The sequence below is a fragment of the Alligator sinensis genome, unplaced genomic scaffold (genome assembly GCF_000455745.1).
Source record: "Alligator sinensis unplaced genomic scaffold, ASM45574v1 scaffold1450_1, whole genome shotgun sequence".
Classification (NCBI taxonomy): domain Eukaryota; kingdom Metazoa; phylum Chordata; order Crocodylia; family Alligatoridae; genus Alligator; species Alligator sinensis.
This window is the reverse complement of record NW_005842873.1, coordinates 279,371-294,416: the sequence shown is the minus strand read 5'-3', so window position 1 is coordinate 294,416 and position 15,046 is coordinate 279,371. Positions and strand designations below refer to the sequence as shown.

The 15,046-nt window shown below is 41.3% G+C and overlaps 1 protein-coding gene across 6 annotated transcripts in view; it reads right to left on the bottom strand.

The window, feature by feature from the left end:
- The window catches only part of CSDE1 (cold shock domain containing E1), a 24,444-nt gene extending 12,149 nt beyond the window's left edge, over positions 1 to 12,295 (bottom strand). For 2 of the 6 annotated variants that reach the window (XM_025191935.1, XM_025191934.1), the window contains exons 1-10: positions 11,884 to 12,295; positions 8,583 to 8,732; positions 6,043 to 6,241; positions 5,296 to 5,405; positions 4,847 to 4,939; positions 4,194 to 4,291; positions 3,755 to 3,836; positions 3,234 to 3,362; positions 2,929 to 3,054; positions 1,292 to 1,504 (exon numbers count right to left, since the gene is read on the bottom strand). In XM_025191935.1, coding sequence (XP_025047720.1) covers positions 1,292 to 1,504; positions 2,929 to 3,054; positions 3,234 to 3,362; positions 3,755 to 3,836; positions 4,194 to 4,291; positions 4,847 to 4,939; positions 5,296 to 5,405; positions 6,043 to 6,241; positions 8,583 to 8,723 — 1,191 coding nt within the window. In that variant the 5' untranslated portion in view covers positions 8,724 to 8,732; positions 11,884 to 12,295. The remainder of the gene's footprint in view (positions 1 to 1,291; positions 1,505 to 2,928; positions 3,055 to 3,233; positions 3,363 to 3,754; positions 3,837 to 4,193; positions 4,292 to 4,846; positions 4,940 to 5,295; positions 5,406 to 6,042; positions 6,242 to 8,582; positions 8,733 to 11,883) is intronic. The other 4 variants (XM_025191938.1, XM_025191939.1, XM_025191936.1 and 1 more) reach the window with 4 other exon arrangements.
- Between the last annotated feature and the right edge of the window lie 2,751 nt (positions 12,296 to 15,046).

Below are 15,046 nucleotides of genomic sequence, written 5' to 3'. Positions count from 1 at the left end.
AAAAAACCCTCTGGGGGGGCGGTCCACCAAATTACCCCTGCCACAACCTGAAACAAGCTGCAAATACCAGCAGACTTCCAGACTCGGAAAGATCCAGAAGTCCCCTATTGTAGGCACTCTGTGCAGGGACACCAGACCTCATCTTTTTCGTAAACTATACAGGTCAGATGTTAAGGCTTTGATCTAAACAGCACTCTTCCCTGATGCTTTAAATACGCAGTCCTGTGACAGGTGGACCAAAGTATTCTCCTTCACCACTAACATGTTCCCCTAGGAGGATCCAGGCACATCTCCACAATACCCCTAATCTGCGCTGAAAGCACCCACTAGTTCTTCCTTTGCTCCCTTAAGGGATGTCAGAAGATGAGCCAGGGGAGCACCTTAAAGAACGAGTGAGTTAATTTTTAAGGTGCCACTCTGCCCCCTGCCGTCTACCTAACTTCAGATTAGCAGGCCTTACCATCTGTCTAAGGGAACACAAGTTGTCCCTTCTTCAGACATTCTCTAGTACCGCCGGCCACATAAAAGTCAGAGTTACTGAAATCACTAATACAAGTTGGCCGATGATCAAAAAATCCTCTCAAACCTCTCCCTTCCACCAGATCTCAGTTAAGATGTCCCATGTACAGAGAGCCTGAGACACAGAAGTCTTCACAAGAACTTCATAAGAGCAACGTAAAACCTTGCCGCAGGTCTGCTCTTTAAATGCAGACATCTATTCCTTGGCACGTACGCTAATCAAGACAGCATTCAGAACAGCTCCTATAAACCCCAGTCTGAACTTGCCTAACTTGGAGCTTGTTTGATTCTCTAAAAAAAGGACAAGTACTGTTTAGTCTGAAGTCCAAAGAGCCAATCAGTTCTTGAAGAGGTGTACTCCCAGTTACTCAGCATTGAAACTGTTGCCATTAGTTTTATTGATAATCAGGATGCTATTTTAAATAGGCACCCTGAAGATAAAGGCACAAACTCATGTTCTGGTTTGAGAAAGAGCCAACTGAGGTCACTATGCATGTACACATATGCTCATATTTAGAGCAAGCAATTAAAAACAACAGTAGTCACACATGAGAACACAAATGAACATCCACTTTGGAAGCTCCACGTTCCTTTTTTAAGAATCACCCTTCAGTGAAGATGCGGCGAGATTCCCTAGGACCCATCACCCTCGTTAAGTGTTTAAATAAAACCTTCTCAGACTATACTGATAAAGCCATCATACATTCCACCTCCTTTTTGCCCAGCCTATGCTCAAGTATTCAAAAATCTATAGCTTAAATCAAATACTTGCCATTTCTCTAGTTTCAGTAGTAAACTGGAAAGTATTAGGAAGAACTTCAATATTGGTGGCTCGTTCCAGTTTGTCACGTCGATCCGTTGAAATGTTGAATCTAACATGGTCAGCTTCCAAAAGCGTGACCTTGGATTTTGTATCTTTATCTCCAAACGGAAGTTCTTTAGGAATCACAAAGTCAACTTTGATGCGTCCAGGCAACGGGTCGTTCTGGCGATTGCATGGAAAGGGCAAGTTGTAAATTAACTAATCATTCTTCCCAAACTCTAGACTTAACTGTGAAGTAAAATTAAGGCACTAGTTTCCTTTGTAAGAGCACGGTAAAATCTTAAAGCAGGTCTAGGCTGCAAAATGTTTGCCACTTTTGCATTTTCATTCAGAGATCCAAGTACTTTATGAAAAGTACTTCCTTAGTGTAGAAAAAGACATCATATCCACCCCCTCCCCCTCAACAACCATGAGGCCTGGGATGCTGCAGACATACCTTTTTAAGTATCAGTTACTTGAGGAGAGAGAGAGAGAGAGAGAGAGAGAGAGAGAGAGAAAGCATATGCAACACCCCTCGCCTCCTGCAAGTGTTGTGCAAGTTACTCATGGCTCATTTAAGATCATTGCCAGTCATTCCAGAGTAAGCCTGTCAGGCTACGTGCCCTCGCTGGGCACTTACTGGTAAAGGGGCAGCAACACGGCTTGGAGGGGCTGTGTGTGTGTGTGTGTGTGTGTGTGTGTGTGTACGCAGCTACGTGCATCTTGATCTGGCTTAACACACAGCACAGTAAGGAATGCCTCAAAATGGGCTGGCTGTTTATAGCCATGGTCTTGCACATGGGGAAGTCTGGCACAGAGCTGACACGACTGGTCTGCGATTACAACAAGACCCCCCCCAGTTCAATTCCCACATTGCTATTTGCTAAATGGAGAAGTTTTGCAGCTGGGGACAGTCATCAATGCATTAGAAATCTTTTGAGTCTCAGTGTCAAACAAAGTATCCCAGTTACCCACAAGTTCTAAGACAAACAAGAAGGCAGCAAACATAAGCTGTGCTGGAAGGTGGCACGCAACCTGCCTCTGCTAAGTTTTACTCCATCAAGTTGAGCAAGGTGTGCATTTACGACCTTAAACGATGCCCAGCTAGCTTCATTTACCAAGCACACATTCCCCTTCTCTACTTCAGGTCTAAGAGATGAAGAAAGGATCTTCCCTTTTCATTTTTCGTCACCCCTTGGGGGTCGGGAGGGGAAATCTACTGCCTTGAACTTCCCGAGTTTGTTTCCATGATGCCAACTCATAACTTGACAAGCAACAACTGCCTTCTAACTGTAAAACACAGTCACCTTAATTCTCTCTTCAACCTTCCCTTCTAGTAACTATACATAATTAGTGTATCGCAAGTGTAAATTTAGTTTTAAAAATTATTATTACAGGGCTAAGATGCTAGAGTTTTTAGTTAAGCTGTTGGAGATAAGGACTCAGCTGCGCTCAACATCAGTTTCTTACACATCAGAACAGAACCTAGAAGCAGCAGAGAGCAGCTGCTTACAATCTTTAACACAGGAAAGCTGTTCTGCTATTTTGACCAGTGTTGAAAGGTTAATTATTGCACATGAGAATTTCAAGGAAATACTGATTTTTACCTGATTTTTGTTGGGTACTTTTGGGATTACTTTGGTTACAGTTCCTTCAAAGTGTTCAATGCTGATATCTTCAAAAATAACAGTCCCTTGTGGCAACAGTTTTACATCCGTTGCAACTTCTTTACCCTACAGACAGAAAATGAGTGGCACTCGTATGGAAAACAGATATAAATAACCAGAAACTTGTATGTATATGTTACTACCCTTTTTTTTTTTTTTTTTTTTTAAAAGACATTTGAGAATAAACACAGTTTTACAGTTATGTCCTAGAATCTTGTCTTCAGTTTTACTGGATTTGGTCTTACATTTCTGTCTTTGATTGTAAACTCCACATCATCGCCAGGCTGTAAGGCTTCTAGATCACCTTTAAATTCACTATAGTGAAAGAATATCTCCTTTACGACATCACCTCTTTCAATAAATCCAAAGGCTTCCTAAGAGAAGAACACAAAATATTTAGCAAGCAGTCAAACTACTTAATTACCAAGACAACAGTTCCTACTCTGGACTGATACAAAACAAACTTTAAAAAAAAAAAAAAAAAAACCAACGAAGAAAGAAAAAGGTCAAATAAAAAGCTATCATGCTTTAAGTATTCACAGATAATTTGCCATGATTAGATCATAGGTATAAATTGTATTTTTCAAATTAAGAGACAACGAGAGAATAAAAAGAAAACATTCAACATAACCACCTCGGGTAACTTAATTCTTGTACGAAAAACTGTTTGTAGCCCTAGTCCTGTACTGTTCCAGGGGCCCAGCTTACTATATAAACACCACATACTCAAACTAGTTTTTAAAATTAAGAATTAAGTGCCACTTACCTTCATGGCACAAACTACTCCTTGACAACGGGCTTGTTTCTTTTTCAAAAGCATGATGTTACGAGCACTTACAGCACCAGTACTAGCAAAGGTGGAGGGGGGAAAAGAGAGGTACAATCAGAATTTCAAATTTTAGCCAACTTTTTGCCACATGTCCATTGAGGTTGAGGGACCCCAGTAGCTCCGCTGCTTGCCCTTGATCAGCTGGGAGGCAGAAACCACAGTTTTAAGTATGCCATGCTTTTTGCCTGCTGGCTGATCAGAAGCAAGTGGTGGGGCCCCTTTGCCAATCAGGGGCAGCAGGAGGGGAGGGGAGGGAGCATGTGGCCAAAAGAACAAAAATAAAGGAGCCACCGCATAGTGCACTTCTGGTGCAATTTAGGTAAATCCCTGACTATTAGCATATAGAGTATACTCAAGAAATGAAAGCATCACTTACTGCTTATTTGTGTCAATTACGAAGTTTATTTTATCTCCAGTTTCTAGCTGTACGTTCCCTTCAACGTCTTCAGGTGTGTAAGTCAGGTAAAACACTTCCTGTGAATTAGCATTCACCATCATTAATCTAGTTGCAAATTGCAGCCTTTTTTTAAAACAATTCATTATTTAAATTGAACTTTAAACATTTGTTGTGAAAAGCTGCGAAGAGTTAAAGTGTTGCATGCAAAAATGTTTTGCTTTCTCCGTGCTGCTGGTTCTGGCAAATGCATACCCAGCTACTTGAGAAGCCGAAAGATTTGTACAGTGCTACCATCACATTTAAGTCAGGTTCCAAAAAGGTAAAAAAAAAAAAAAAAAAAAAAATTAAATCCAAAAAATAAAAATGCTAATAGTTAACATTAATTGACATTAAGTCAGCTGATGATTTTAAGAGAGAATCTGTATCTACATATCTTAATTGTTCAAAGATATTACAGCCAAATACATTGACAAAGATACAGGCATGCTGTTTCCATATCTCTAATAAAATTGCACTTTTAGAGAAAAGTTTTAGATTTGATTAAGCTATCTACTTTACACCGTGCCAAGTATTTGTTTTTAGACCACACTGGTGGATCAGTCAAGAGTTTAAATAAAATACGTGAGTTTTACCCCATTACGTTCGTAGCATACACTCCCTGTAGGACTCTGACCCGGGGCAGCTGGAGATTTACTCTCTAAATTGTGAGGAACAGCACACACAACCTACCAGTACAAAAAAACATTGCTAGTCATTCCAGAAGCACCACTGTGCAATACAAACTGAATTTTAAATATCCTCTACTCTGCACTCAGGGATGCACTTTAAATATAATCCGAAAGAGGAGGCCATGCTGCAGAATTTCAAACTTACAGAATTTCTGTAGACTAAGAAGTGGCTAGGATTAGATAAAAACCCCAAATTGAATTTCTGTTTTTCACCCATTTGGCAAAACCCAAGATTTTTTTTTTTCCAGTTTAACTGAAAAATGTAACCACATTTAGCATGCATATGTCCTTTTGAATTGGAATAAAGTGGGTGCAAATGATGTGCATATAGATGAAACAACATAGCCACTAACTTGTCCATTTATTCGCTCTTCGGGTAAGATTTCTGGCTTTATCTTCACCAATTTAACAGCAATGGGTTTTCCAGTTCGGCGGTCAGAAGAGACTTCAAATTCAACATCATCTACAAGAGAATCGGACTCTCAAGTTCCACATAATTACGCGAAGCAACAACATTTATTAGTTCACATTTGTCTGACCACCAGAAATTAAATTCTTTGCCACCACAAATTAACTGGTCTCTTAAAGACTGGTTTGTTTTAAAGATCTGCCCCTGGCTCCTCTGCTTGATCCTCCACTGGCCTCATAACCCTGAACTATGCCAGGTTTCGTGACCGATGTGTCATGACATCCTGTTTTATACATTTAATCCCATATCCAGCAGGAGCAGAAAAATTAGCATGCCTCCTGTACCAAAACATGATCAGTAATGCTCGAGGAAGTTGTTGAATTGTACCAGGGAAATCTACAGCTCCTGAATCAGAGACACTGCTTATCTTATTTCTTCACCCTGACCACATAAATTTGTCCCACCTAATAGCTTTTGAGGGTAGCCACAACAGCACTGCTAGCAAAAAAGGCATAAGCCTTAGTTATTACAGCAGGATTCTCTCAGTTGGAGACTTCAGATTCAACTGTAACCAACTATATGGTCCTGTAAGGGTGGCAGATTGCATGGAGTTGCAAATTAGAAGATTATGCTCTGAACACAAAATTAAGGGAGAGGCAGGGGGAGGAGCACTTATCAGTTGACAGATTACCTCCTACTTTAAGCTCCTGTAAGTTGCCATTGTACTGCGAACAGTGGAAGAACAGTCTAGCTTGCCGTTCTGAGCACTGAATGAAGCCGTATGAGGTCAGCAGTTTTTCAATAACCCCCGTTTCACGCAGTGCTGCCGAAGTACCATTGGGGTAGCCGTTGTGTCCATTGTTGTGGAGAAGGTTTGGATCAAAGCTCATCTAGCATTAGAATAAAGACAGAAGAGACCTTCACTATCCCAAGAGGGGGGAAAAAAGCAGCTTACCTTTCCCACCTGCCAAAGGACCTTACAGAATTAGCACCACCACGTTCTCAGAGACCAACAAACCTTGTTTTGGAAAGGCAGAATGAAAGGAATACAATATTTTTCCAGTCACGGCTGAATCCTGTTTATAGCAACTCGGGCAAAAGCTACAGTTTTAGCCCAGTCGTAGCCAGGCACGTTAGCAGCAGCCATTTTTGGCTGCTTGGGCAAAAGCTACTGCTAATTAAGCAGAAGCCATGAAAAGGTTAAAACTACGATGCTGCAGAGTGCGCTCTTTTACCTCCTCCCTCTCTTCAGCCATAGAAAATAGCAGAGCTCTAGCAGCAGTTACAGCATCCCTGTGCTTTTTATTCCAGCACAGACATCAGCCTCCCAGTTAAAAATGTACACCCAATTGGGAGGGCTGATTTGGGGGGTGGGGAAAATATGTGGTGTACAAGTAAATATGGTAAATCTGACACAAACAGCATGTATGTTAGACATGGGCAACAAGTATATAGGATTTTCTGCCAGTTTTTCAGAACAGGGGGACCCCCCCCCCCCTCTAAAATAGTTTAGCTTTGAGACAATAACTTCAGATTTGGAAAACCAATAGATTTAACAGATAAAAATAGGCTGTATTGATGACATAAAACTAAATCTTTGACTTAACACAAACAAGTTTTATTTTAAAGATACCCCAAAACATCAGGTTGCTTGATAAATGCTCTATGCAGTGCCCTCCATGAAAATATTCCCCACTTACTCTTTTACATTTGTCAGCTTTAACACAGAATTACCATCCTTCTTAAATTTAATCTGCTTTCACCAGTTAAGGTAATACAACTGTTAAAAAAAATTAAGCCTTCACAGTATTAAAATTATTCCCATGCTGAACTACTTCTCCAGGCTTATGTTTTAAGAGGACATAAAGCGGCCTTCTAAGAATCCAGGTGTAGCTAAAATTTTGTGGTATAAATAACACACACATTAAAACATCTAGATATCCTGTGACATGCAGGAGCCAGCAACTCTATAAAAGAGCTTGATTTAAGTTAGTAAAAATGAATCCAACCACTCTTCAACATTTCATCCCCAAGACATCTTACATGCACTTCCTTCTAAAATGTATTAATAAAGGGTTAACCAGCACTCTTCAAACACTGCTTGCTTAGGTTTATAAAATGTTAGCACAAAATGTATTGCAAAGGTTCCAACATCCAGGTTTTGCTACTTTAAAATGGAAATTCGTTATATATTTTTTAAAACTAACACTAGTTACAAGTTAGTACTTACAAACAGCCTGAACATGTGCTACAAGAACTGTAATACTGATTTCTCCAGATAGCACAATCAAGACAAGTTGCGCTCAACATGCATTTTGAACACTACAATGAACGTTTTCAGGCACTGCAGTTCCCAACGTATCTATTTAGGACACGGACCAAGGCTTCCCTTTGTGTTATCAGGTATCTATATTCTAGGTTTGTTATAACTTCAAGCAGAAGAATTCACAATTAGTTAACTCCACACATTTACTAGAGTTGGAAGGTTTTGGAACAGCTTAAAAGTAGCAAGCTTGGATACTGCAAAACAAAAAAGTCATTTTAATTCACTAAAGTACCCTGTTAGAAACCATTCATATTACACTGCATACCAACAAGAGTGATGTTACTGAACTTGAGGGGCACAACACAACTGGCTGTGAATGCTCAAACAAGTATATACACTGTTAAGCAGAATTAACATTAAATCCAGGGCAACAGCCACACACTTGGAATGGCCGAGCACTGCTCTCTGAGAAATCACAATAGTGCTCTGCATGGTGCCACAAGAGAAGGGACAATTCACAGCCCCAAAAGGTCCACATCTGCAGCTTCCCTAGAGGATGTCACCTGGAAGCATGTTACAGATCTGTTGTTTTCTTTTGGAAGAAACTTGTAGTGGGTGACAACGGGAACCACAGGGTGCTGTTTTCCTACCCTGCTTTAGGTTACACTTGCTTGGCCTATAAGTCAATAACACACTGCCCTGAGAGTGCATAGGGCATAAAAGAGGCAGTTGCACACATGGCAGTTGAGAAGAGTGGGGAATACTAATGTTTGAGTGATAACATCTCTGAAATAAATACCCCTAAGCTTTCCAATTGGCTTAGAAGGAACTGGATTCTTTTACTTGTTGAAAGCATTTGGTATTAGAAGAGTTAGAAAGTGAGAACATTGGTTCAAGACAGACAGTTCCCAAGATCCCCCATGCTTCTGAAACACACAGGTGCATAGACTGCTACCCTGACTTACAGATCTCTGATACAGGGGGGTCCTCTTCTGTTTTTTAGACCCAGATGAGGTAGAAGATGAGGAGAAAGATAAAGGAAGAGAAGGTGGGGGAGCTGCAGGAGGGGGGAGAGGATCTGATGACACAGTATAATGGTTCTCCATCTCACACAGCTGTGATAACATAGTATAATGTTATAACTAGTCAATATTTGGCACAACTTTAAAAATACATCCAAGTCACTGCTAATCAAGTCCAGGTCCTTTAAGAGGTTACAGTAATTAGAACTTTACATTGGACTACTAGATCAACATGCCACTGGTCTTCACAGATTTCTGCAAAGTTGTCAAGGACAAGAGTGTGGAGGCCATTTCTAGTTCTCTTCTTCCTCACTTCCCACTTGCAGTGTGGCTCAAAGTAGTAAAGGTATGGCCAGGCCATGCAGAAAGCCATGAGTCACAAAGACAAGACACCCATTGGAGGTATTATGCATGAAACAAAACACAGTTGCTACAACATTACACACGTGCTATTCAGTTCAGCTGCAATTGTAACAGCACTGCTAAAAACCTGCTAAGCCATGCAGAGTCCTTTCCATCACAGTCCATTTTCCAGCAAGAGTACAACTGGTGATATTCTACTATCTTCCTTTCCCTTGCATGATATGAAACCGTGAACAAAACAGGGTTATTTCAAAGGAAGCAGTGGTACATCCCTCAAATTGAACCAACAGCTCAAACAGGCCCTGGTAAGGCTGTGGGAGCCATAAATCCAAAAAGAAAAAGAAAAAAGAAGCTAATCCTGCATTTGGAGGGGGGGGGAAGAAACACATGACACTCAACAACTAACTTCCCCATCACCAGAGTTTTTCTTCAGAGTCCAGATACTTAGCAGTATACTAGCATGCCTGCTAACGAGCAGTCATACTTAAGAATCAGAAGACCAGGCACAACTGAGATAACCCATGTCTTGAGGAAAGTTTTGCTTTTATCTCTATTCATCTTCCTACTTGTTACAGAAAATTCCCTTAGACAGGAACAGCAGAACAGATAAGGTCAAATCCTGAGGGCTACTACATGCCCGCAATTCCCAACAACATTAAATAAAGAAGTTGCAGGTACTCAACAGCTCACCCAATTTGATCCTCTGTGCAATTCCTAGAGCTAACTGCACCCTGCTGTTAACTGGTGTGACAACTATTCTCCACTTGGTATACTGTACTCAGCAACTTCGCTAACAGCCCTAGTTTAGGAACTTAATCTTGCTGCCAACACATTCACCACATTGTTAGAAAGCCAGGAAGCATGCTATAGAATGATGTCCTCTTGCACAAAGCTAGAGTACAAGTTAGAATACCACATGGTTCTGATTATATTATAAGCCATAATGTACAGGTATAATTAACTGCCTAACCTCTTAATCTCTCCTCTATATACGCTGTTCCTATTTCATCACTATTAAGACTACCTTTTATCAAATGATGCCCCGAACAAATCATATCGTGTTTAAATTTATCTAAGCGCTTGATGCGTTCCCACAGCATTTGGGAAAAAGTATCAGGTACTAAGAATAAATTATAAATCTTTAGAGAATACCCAAACAATTTCTAGCAAAAATGCCAGTATAAGCTATGAATTTGGAAGTCTAGTCAAAAGCAAAATTCATAATGCCAGCATCTATCTGGACTAGAAGTGCTCAAACACCTTTGTGTTCTCCTCACAGGTTCAGCTTAGGGTGATGTGGCATGTTCTCTGCAACAGCTGCAAATCACAGGAATGTAGTAAGCCTAAAAAGAAACAAATCTACAGCTTCATGAGGGTATTTAACACACCAACCTGCTTGAATTGCCTCTTGTTGTTTTAACAGCACTTACTCAGTGTTACACTGAACATGTGGCACCACCCTGAAATGATGCACTACCAGCATAAACCAACCCAGAACTTAGGTCCCTGCTCTCTGTGCCCTTCAAAAGGAGCATCAACACTTGTACGCACCCTCCCACTGGCTGTCTTTAACATCTGCAGAGGCCAAAAAAGAAACCTGTATCCTGCAAACAGCCATCTCATCCCCTCGCTGGCTAAGGGAGGGAAACAAAATGGATTTCAAAGTGAAACTCACCCAGTGACAGCAGAGGTCAAGCCACTAACTCATTCTGAAAGAGGTCCTGAGAGGACAGTCACCTTCACTGCTAAGAGCACTCTGTCCCCCCACAGTCCTCACATTGTGTCAACAAAATTAACCCTTCCCACTTCATAAATTTACCTGTCAGAGAGATTTCTGTACCAGAGATAGCCATCACTAATGAAACTACTGAAATTGTATTGACAGGTGTTATGTAGTTCAGAATAACCAAAGCCAATCAGGTAAACATCTTGCTGTCATTTTTCTAGCTCAGAAGAGGTTGCTGCATTAGGTCAATTGAGTTAATCGGGGTTTGATTTTAAAAGGAGTGCTACAAGAGTACAAAATAATTTAATGACTAGCCAAAAGATGATCAATTCGTTCAGACTGGAGATGCACTGCCTAAGTTGATACTAACATAGGAAATGGGGTAGAATATGGTATAGAAAACTCCATCTTCTTTCCTGTTTGCCGTATCTGTTCAGCAATCCCAACTTCATTTTATAATACTGCACGAATAAACTCAACTGAACTAAACAAAGACAACCTATCACTTCACATGTGTTACTTGTACAGTCTCAGCACAAAAGCTACCCTTTAGACAGATTCCATTAGAGGCCAGATCAAAGACCCCGGAACAGTTGCACTAGTCCATAACAGTTACATTTGGGTTGATTTGTGCAACACAAGCCAGATGCTTTTGGCTGGACTGGACTCATGGTTGCTATTTATCTTAATATGTTCACTACCAGTGGAAGACCTCTCTCAAATCTAACCTGTCACCTTACTGAACAGAATTCCAAAATCCTGCACTATCACCATTTAAAAAAAAAAAAAAAAAAAGATTCCTCCCTCACCTGCCCCGTGTGATCCAGATATATCAGTTCATTCTGCTTTATATCAAAGACAGCTGAAGGAAACAGACACTTTGGGAAATGTCTGTATTCACAAGATTGCTTTTCATTATTAGCCAAATATCAGCAGTCACATGTGACAATCTACACAGATCCCACAAGTATTTTAAAAAAATGCAAGTATAATGGAATTTGGAGCCATACATTCTACCTTCATACATCTGAAACCAGGACTAACCTATGCAAAAACAGAATTTAATTTTAAAAACTCCTATTGAATTATTTAATGCCAAACAGTCACATGATCTGGAAGAATTTATAGCTGTTTATGGATAGCACATGCACCAACCTCGCAGTGATATTCAAATATTGCACTTTCAGTAGTATTTGCTGATTCTTCTGTTTCAGCGCACGTTTCAAAGGATGAAGATTGTTACAATAAAAAAAAAACCAACAACAACAAAAAAAAAAAACTAGCGAGAGAAATTGATCTATCAAGCTAATAAAGAATACAACGGCTGCTGTACTGGGCAGTTTCAGCACAGCACTGGAGAAAACAAGGACTATTAGCAGCGTTGGGACGTGCTTTTTTTTGAAGCTGTTGAGTAGGCACAAACTTCTTGTTTCAGATCAAGTGTTGTGTCTTCAGTGTAAGTTTACTCTTCTTTGGTCTTATGTTGTTGTTACGATGTAGGTTCCTTTCCTGATCTGAACTTGAAGCAGCAGTTTCAGGTGGTAAATTCTGTTCTGTTACACTTCATACTGGAGAAGAAAAAGAAACACATTTTAAGCACAACTTGGAAAGAAGACGTATCACTGACTGTCCCCAAGAGTTCCTACAACCAGATACTTTGCCACTACCTTAATGCTGCAGGTTTGTTCCATGTCGGGAAAGATAATTTAATTTTACAGATGTACTCTAGTATTCCTGGTTTTGGTCTTGGATTCCCCAGAGGATCCACCTCCAACCAAGGTGGAAAAGAAATGTTTCCAACACATGACAGTCTCTTCAGATCCAGTAAGCCTTTCCAAGAAAGCTCCCGGTTTTTATTTATACGTAACAACAAAACAGCAACCTTGCTTTGATCAGCATCAGGTGAATGATGGGCATAATTTAATACAAATCTGAATCTCTTCCTCTGATTTATGATGCTTATTTGACAGCATTTTAAGTGTATTCATTATCAGTTAAATCAACAAGCCTCCATGCATGTAGCAAAGGGTCTTCTACACAGCAGCAGGGAGAGAACAAAACCTTGAACTAGAGCATCACTGTAAACATAACAGACCAGTCAGGTACAGGGTGGTACCAAAAATTCCTTTTTCTACTATGCTGTACGTATTTCTGGTTGACATCCTAGTACAGTTCTGCATTTCCCAGGAGACAAACAGAAATCAATACCCAATACGTAAGGTTATGTGAAAGTCTGAAGGAACAGTAGGAAGAGTTTTTCTTCAAGTAAAATTCGGGCATTTCTCTAAGCTACTTAAAACGGGAGTATATCCTGTTCACCCATTCTCAGTTCACCAGCAGGAAAAAAAAAACAAAAAACCAAACAGTGAATTCCCATAATCCCCAGACACTTGGCTGGCAAAGGAGACTCGCTCAGCATGTGCTAGGAATAATTTTTGCAGCATCACCCTCCATTTCTCTGAAAGGCTTGAAATGGACAGCTACTCCAGAGAAATTAGTCCCCCTCCCCGTCTTCCCACCTGGGAGAGTTCCCCTTGTAATACTGACTACTTTATTGATGTGAACTCATCTCGATGAAGGGAAAGGCTCTGCTCGCCTGAACCCATAGCTCTATCACAGCTGTGTTGCCAAGGCGACGGGAGAGGGCTAGCAAATGATGCAGCAGCAGCAGAGGACCTCTCTGCAGGTCAGACCTCTGCTGGACCCCCAGCCTAATGACACAATCAGCAGGGAGAGAGGCAAAGCCATCTTTTGTACTGACATGAGAGCTCCAAATGCAGACTCAGTCCAGGCCCCACTACAGGGAGAATCTAGGCAGCAACCAAAGTCCAGGATCCCTCTTAATCATTTCTGGATAAAGTGAGGGAAAATTAAAAGGGGGGGGGCGCCACACATGTATTTTTCTCCACAAGCAATCTTTAGTAGCACTTAGCACACTCAAGTCAGGAAGAAAATATGGGTGCGTGTGGTACCCTTCACCCCCTTAACCCTGAGCACTAGAAACAGCTCCACAGTGCTGGATGACTCACTGTTTTCAGCCTTTATAGCTCTAAATAAAGCCTTCCAAATATATAAAAAAAAAAAAACAACAACATTTCCCCCCATATTTTCTGTGCCATTAAAACAGATGAGCAAAATAAGTCTCCTTTTCTGTGCATGACTGCGCCAGAAAACAAGGCAGGTTTTTTCCCCCTTTTAAGAAAACATTTTTTTAACATTAGTTTTATTATAAACTATAAACATTAGTTTTATTATAGGTAAGACCATTGTGTTAATACTGGATCAGGAACAGTTTACTTCTGTTCACATTTCATATATGTATACGCATGCGTGTCTCAGGTCTGCACTTTATCCAGTTTGTTGTAACCGCTGACCAAAGCACCTGCCAAATCATGAAGGCATTTAGGAAGTGATTCTGGGAAATGCAGTCTAAGCATGATTTTAGACCTCTCTCCACTCCAAAAAAACACCTGACTTTATACCTGGAATAAGCCAGGGAGAGAGAGAAAAAAAAGTAGCCCACTAAGAAGTTTTGGAAGGTGCATGTGTAAGGTCCAGTGAACCCCAAACCTAGCTCTTGGCTTGCTTGCTCAAGATGTGGACCCCGTGCTGTTTGGACAGTGGCCAGCTGTCAGGACTACAGCATCACAACTACGGACAATAGTACTTTGTATCTCAATACAGACGTTACAGGCTGACATCTTTTCAGGAGAAGACATGGGAAAAGCAAGGGGAACAAGATGGATACGGCCAACCTAAAGAAACGGACAGATGATCTAGAAATGAGTCAGGATGACTTTATAAAAATATTCTTCCTGCCAAGTTAGTTCGAGATGCTGGTACTGCATGCGGCTACATTTATACTTGAAGTTTGTAGGGACGCGACAGATCTGCCGGGAGAAGATTCAGAACAATGCCTCGCCGTAAAGAGGAGACAATCCAAGGGTTAATTTGAGGATAAACCCGACACGAGTCTTCACCTGGACAAGGCCGCTGGGTTGGGTGGGAAAATACTAGTAGGCGCCCTGCGATATTGGACAAGGCTTGGCCGGGGAGCCGGAGCGCCAGTGGACCTGCGTCTGCATGTGCCTCAAATGCTTGACTTTCCACCTCAGCTGCTATAAATACTCCCCCCGAGGGTAAACACCCGGAGCAGCTGCCCGGCCCAAGGCGCACTAGGCTGCGCACTGGTGTATTTGCGGCCGGGGGGATTAGCCTGCCGAGAGCAGAGAGAAGGCCGCTTTGTTTGCAGCCCAAAGCGGGGCTACGAGGCGGGCGCACGGACAGCCCAGACCCTGCTCCCACCCCACCCGGGCCG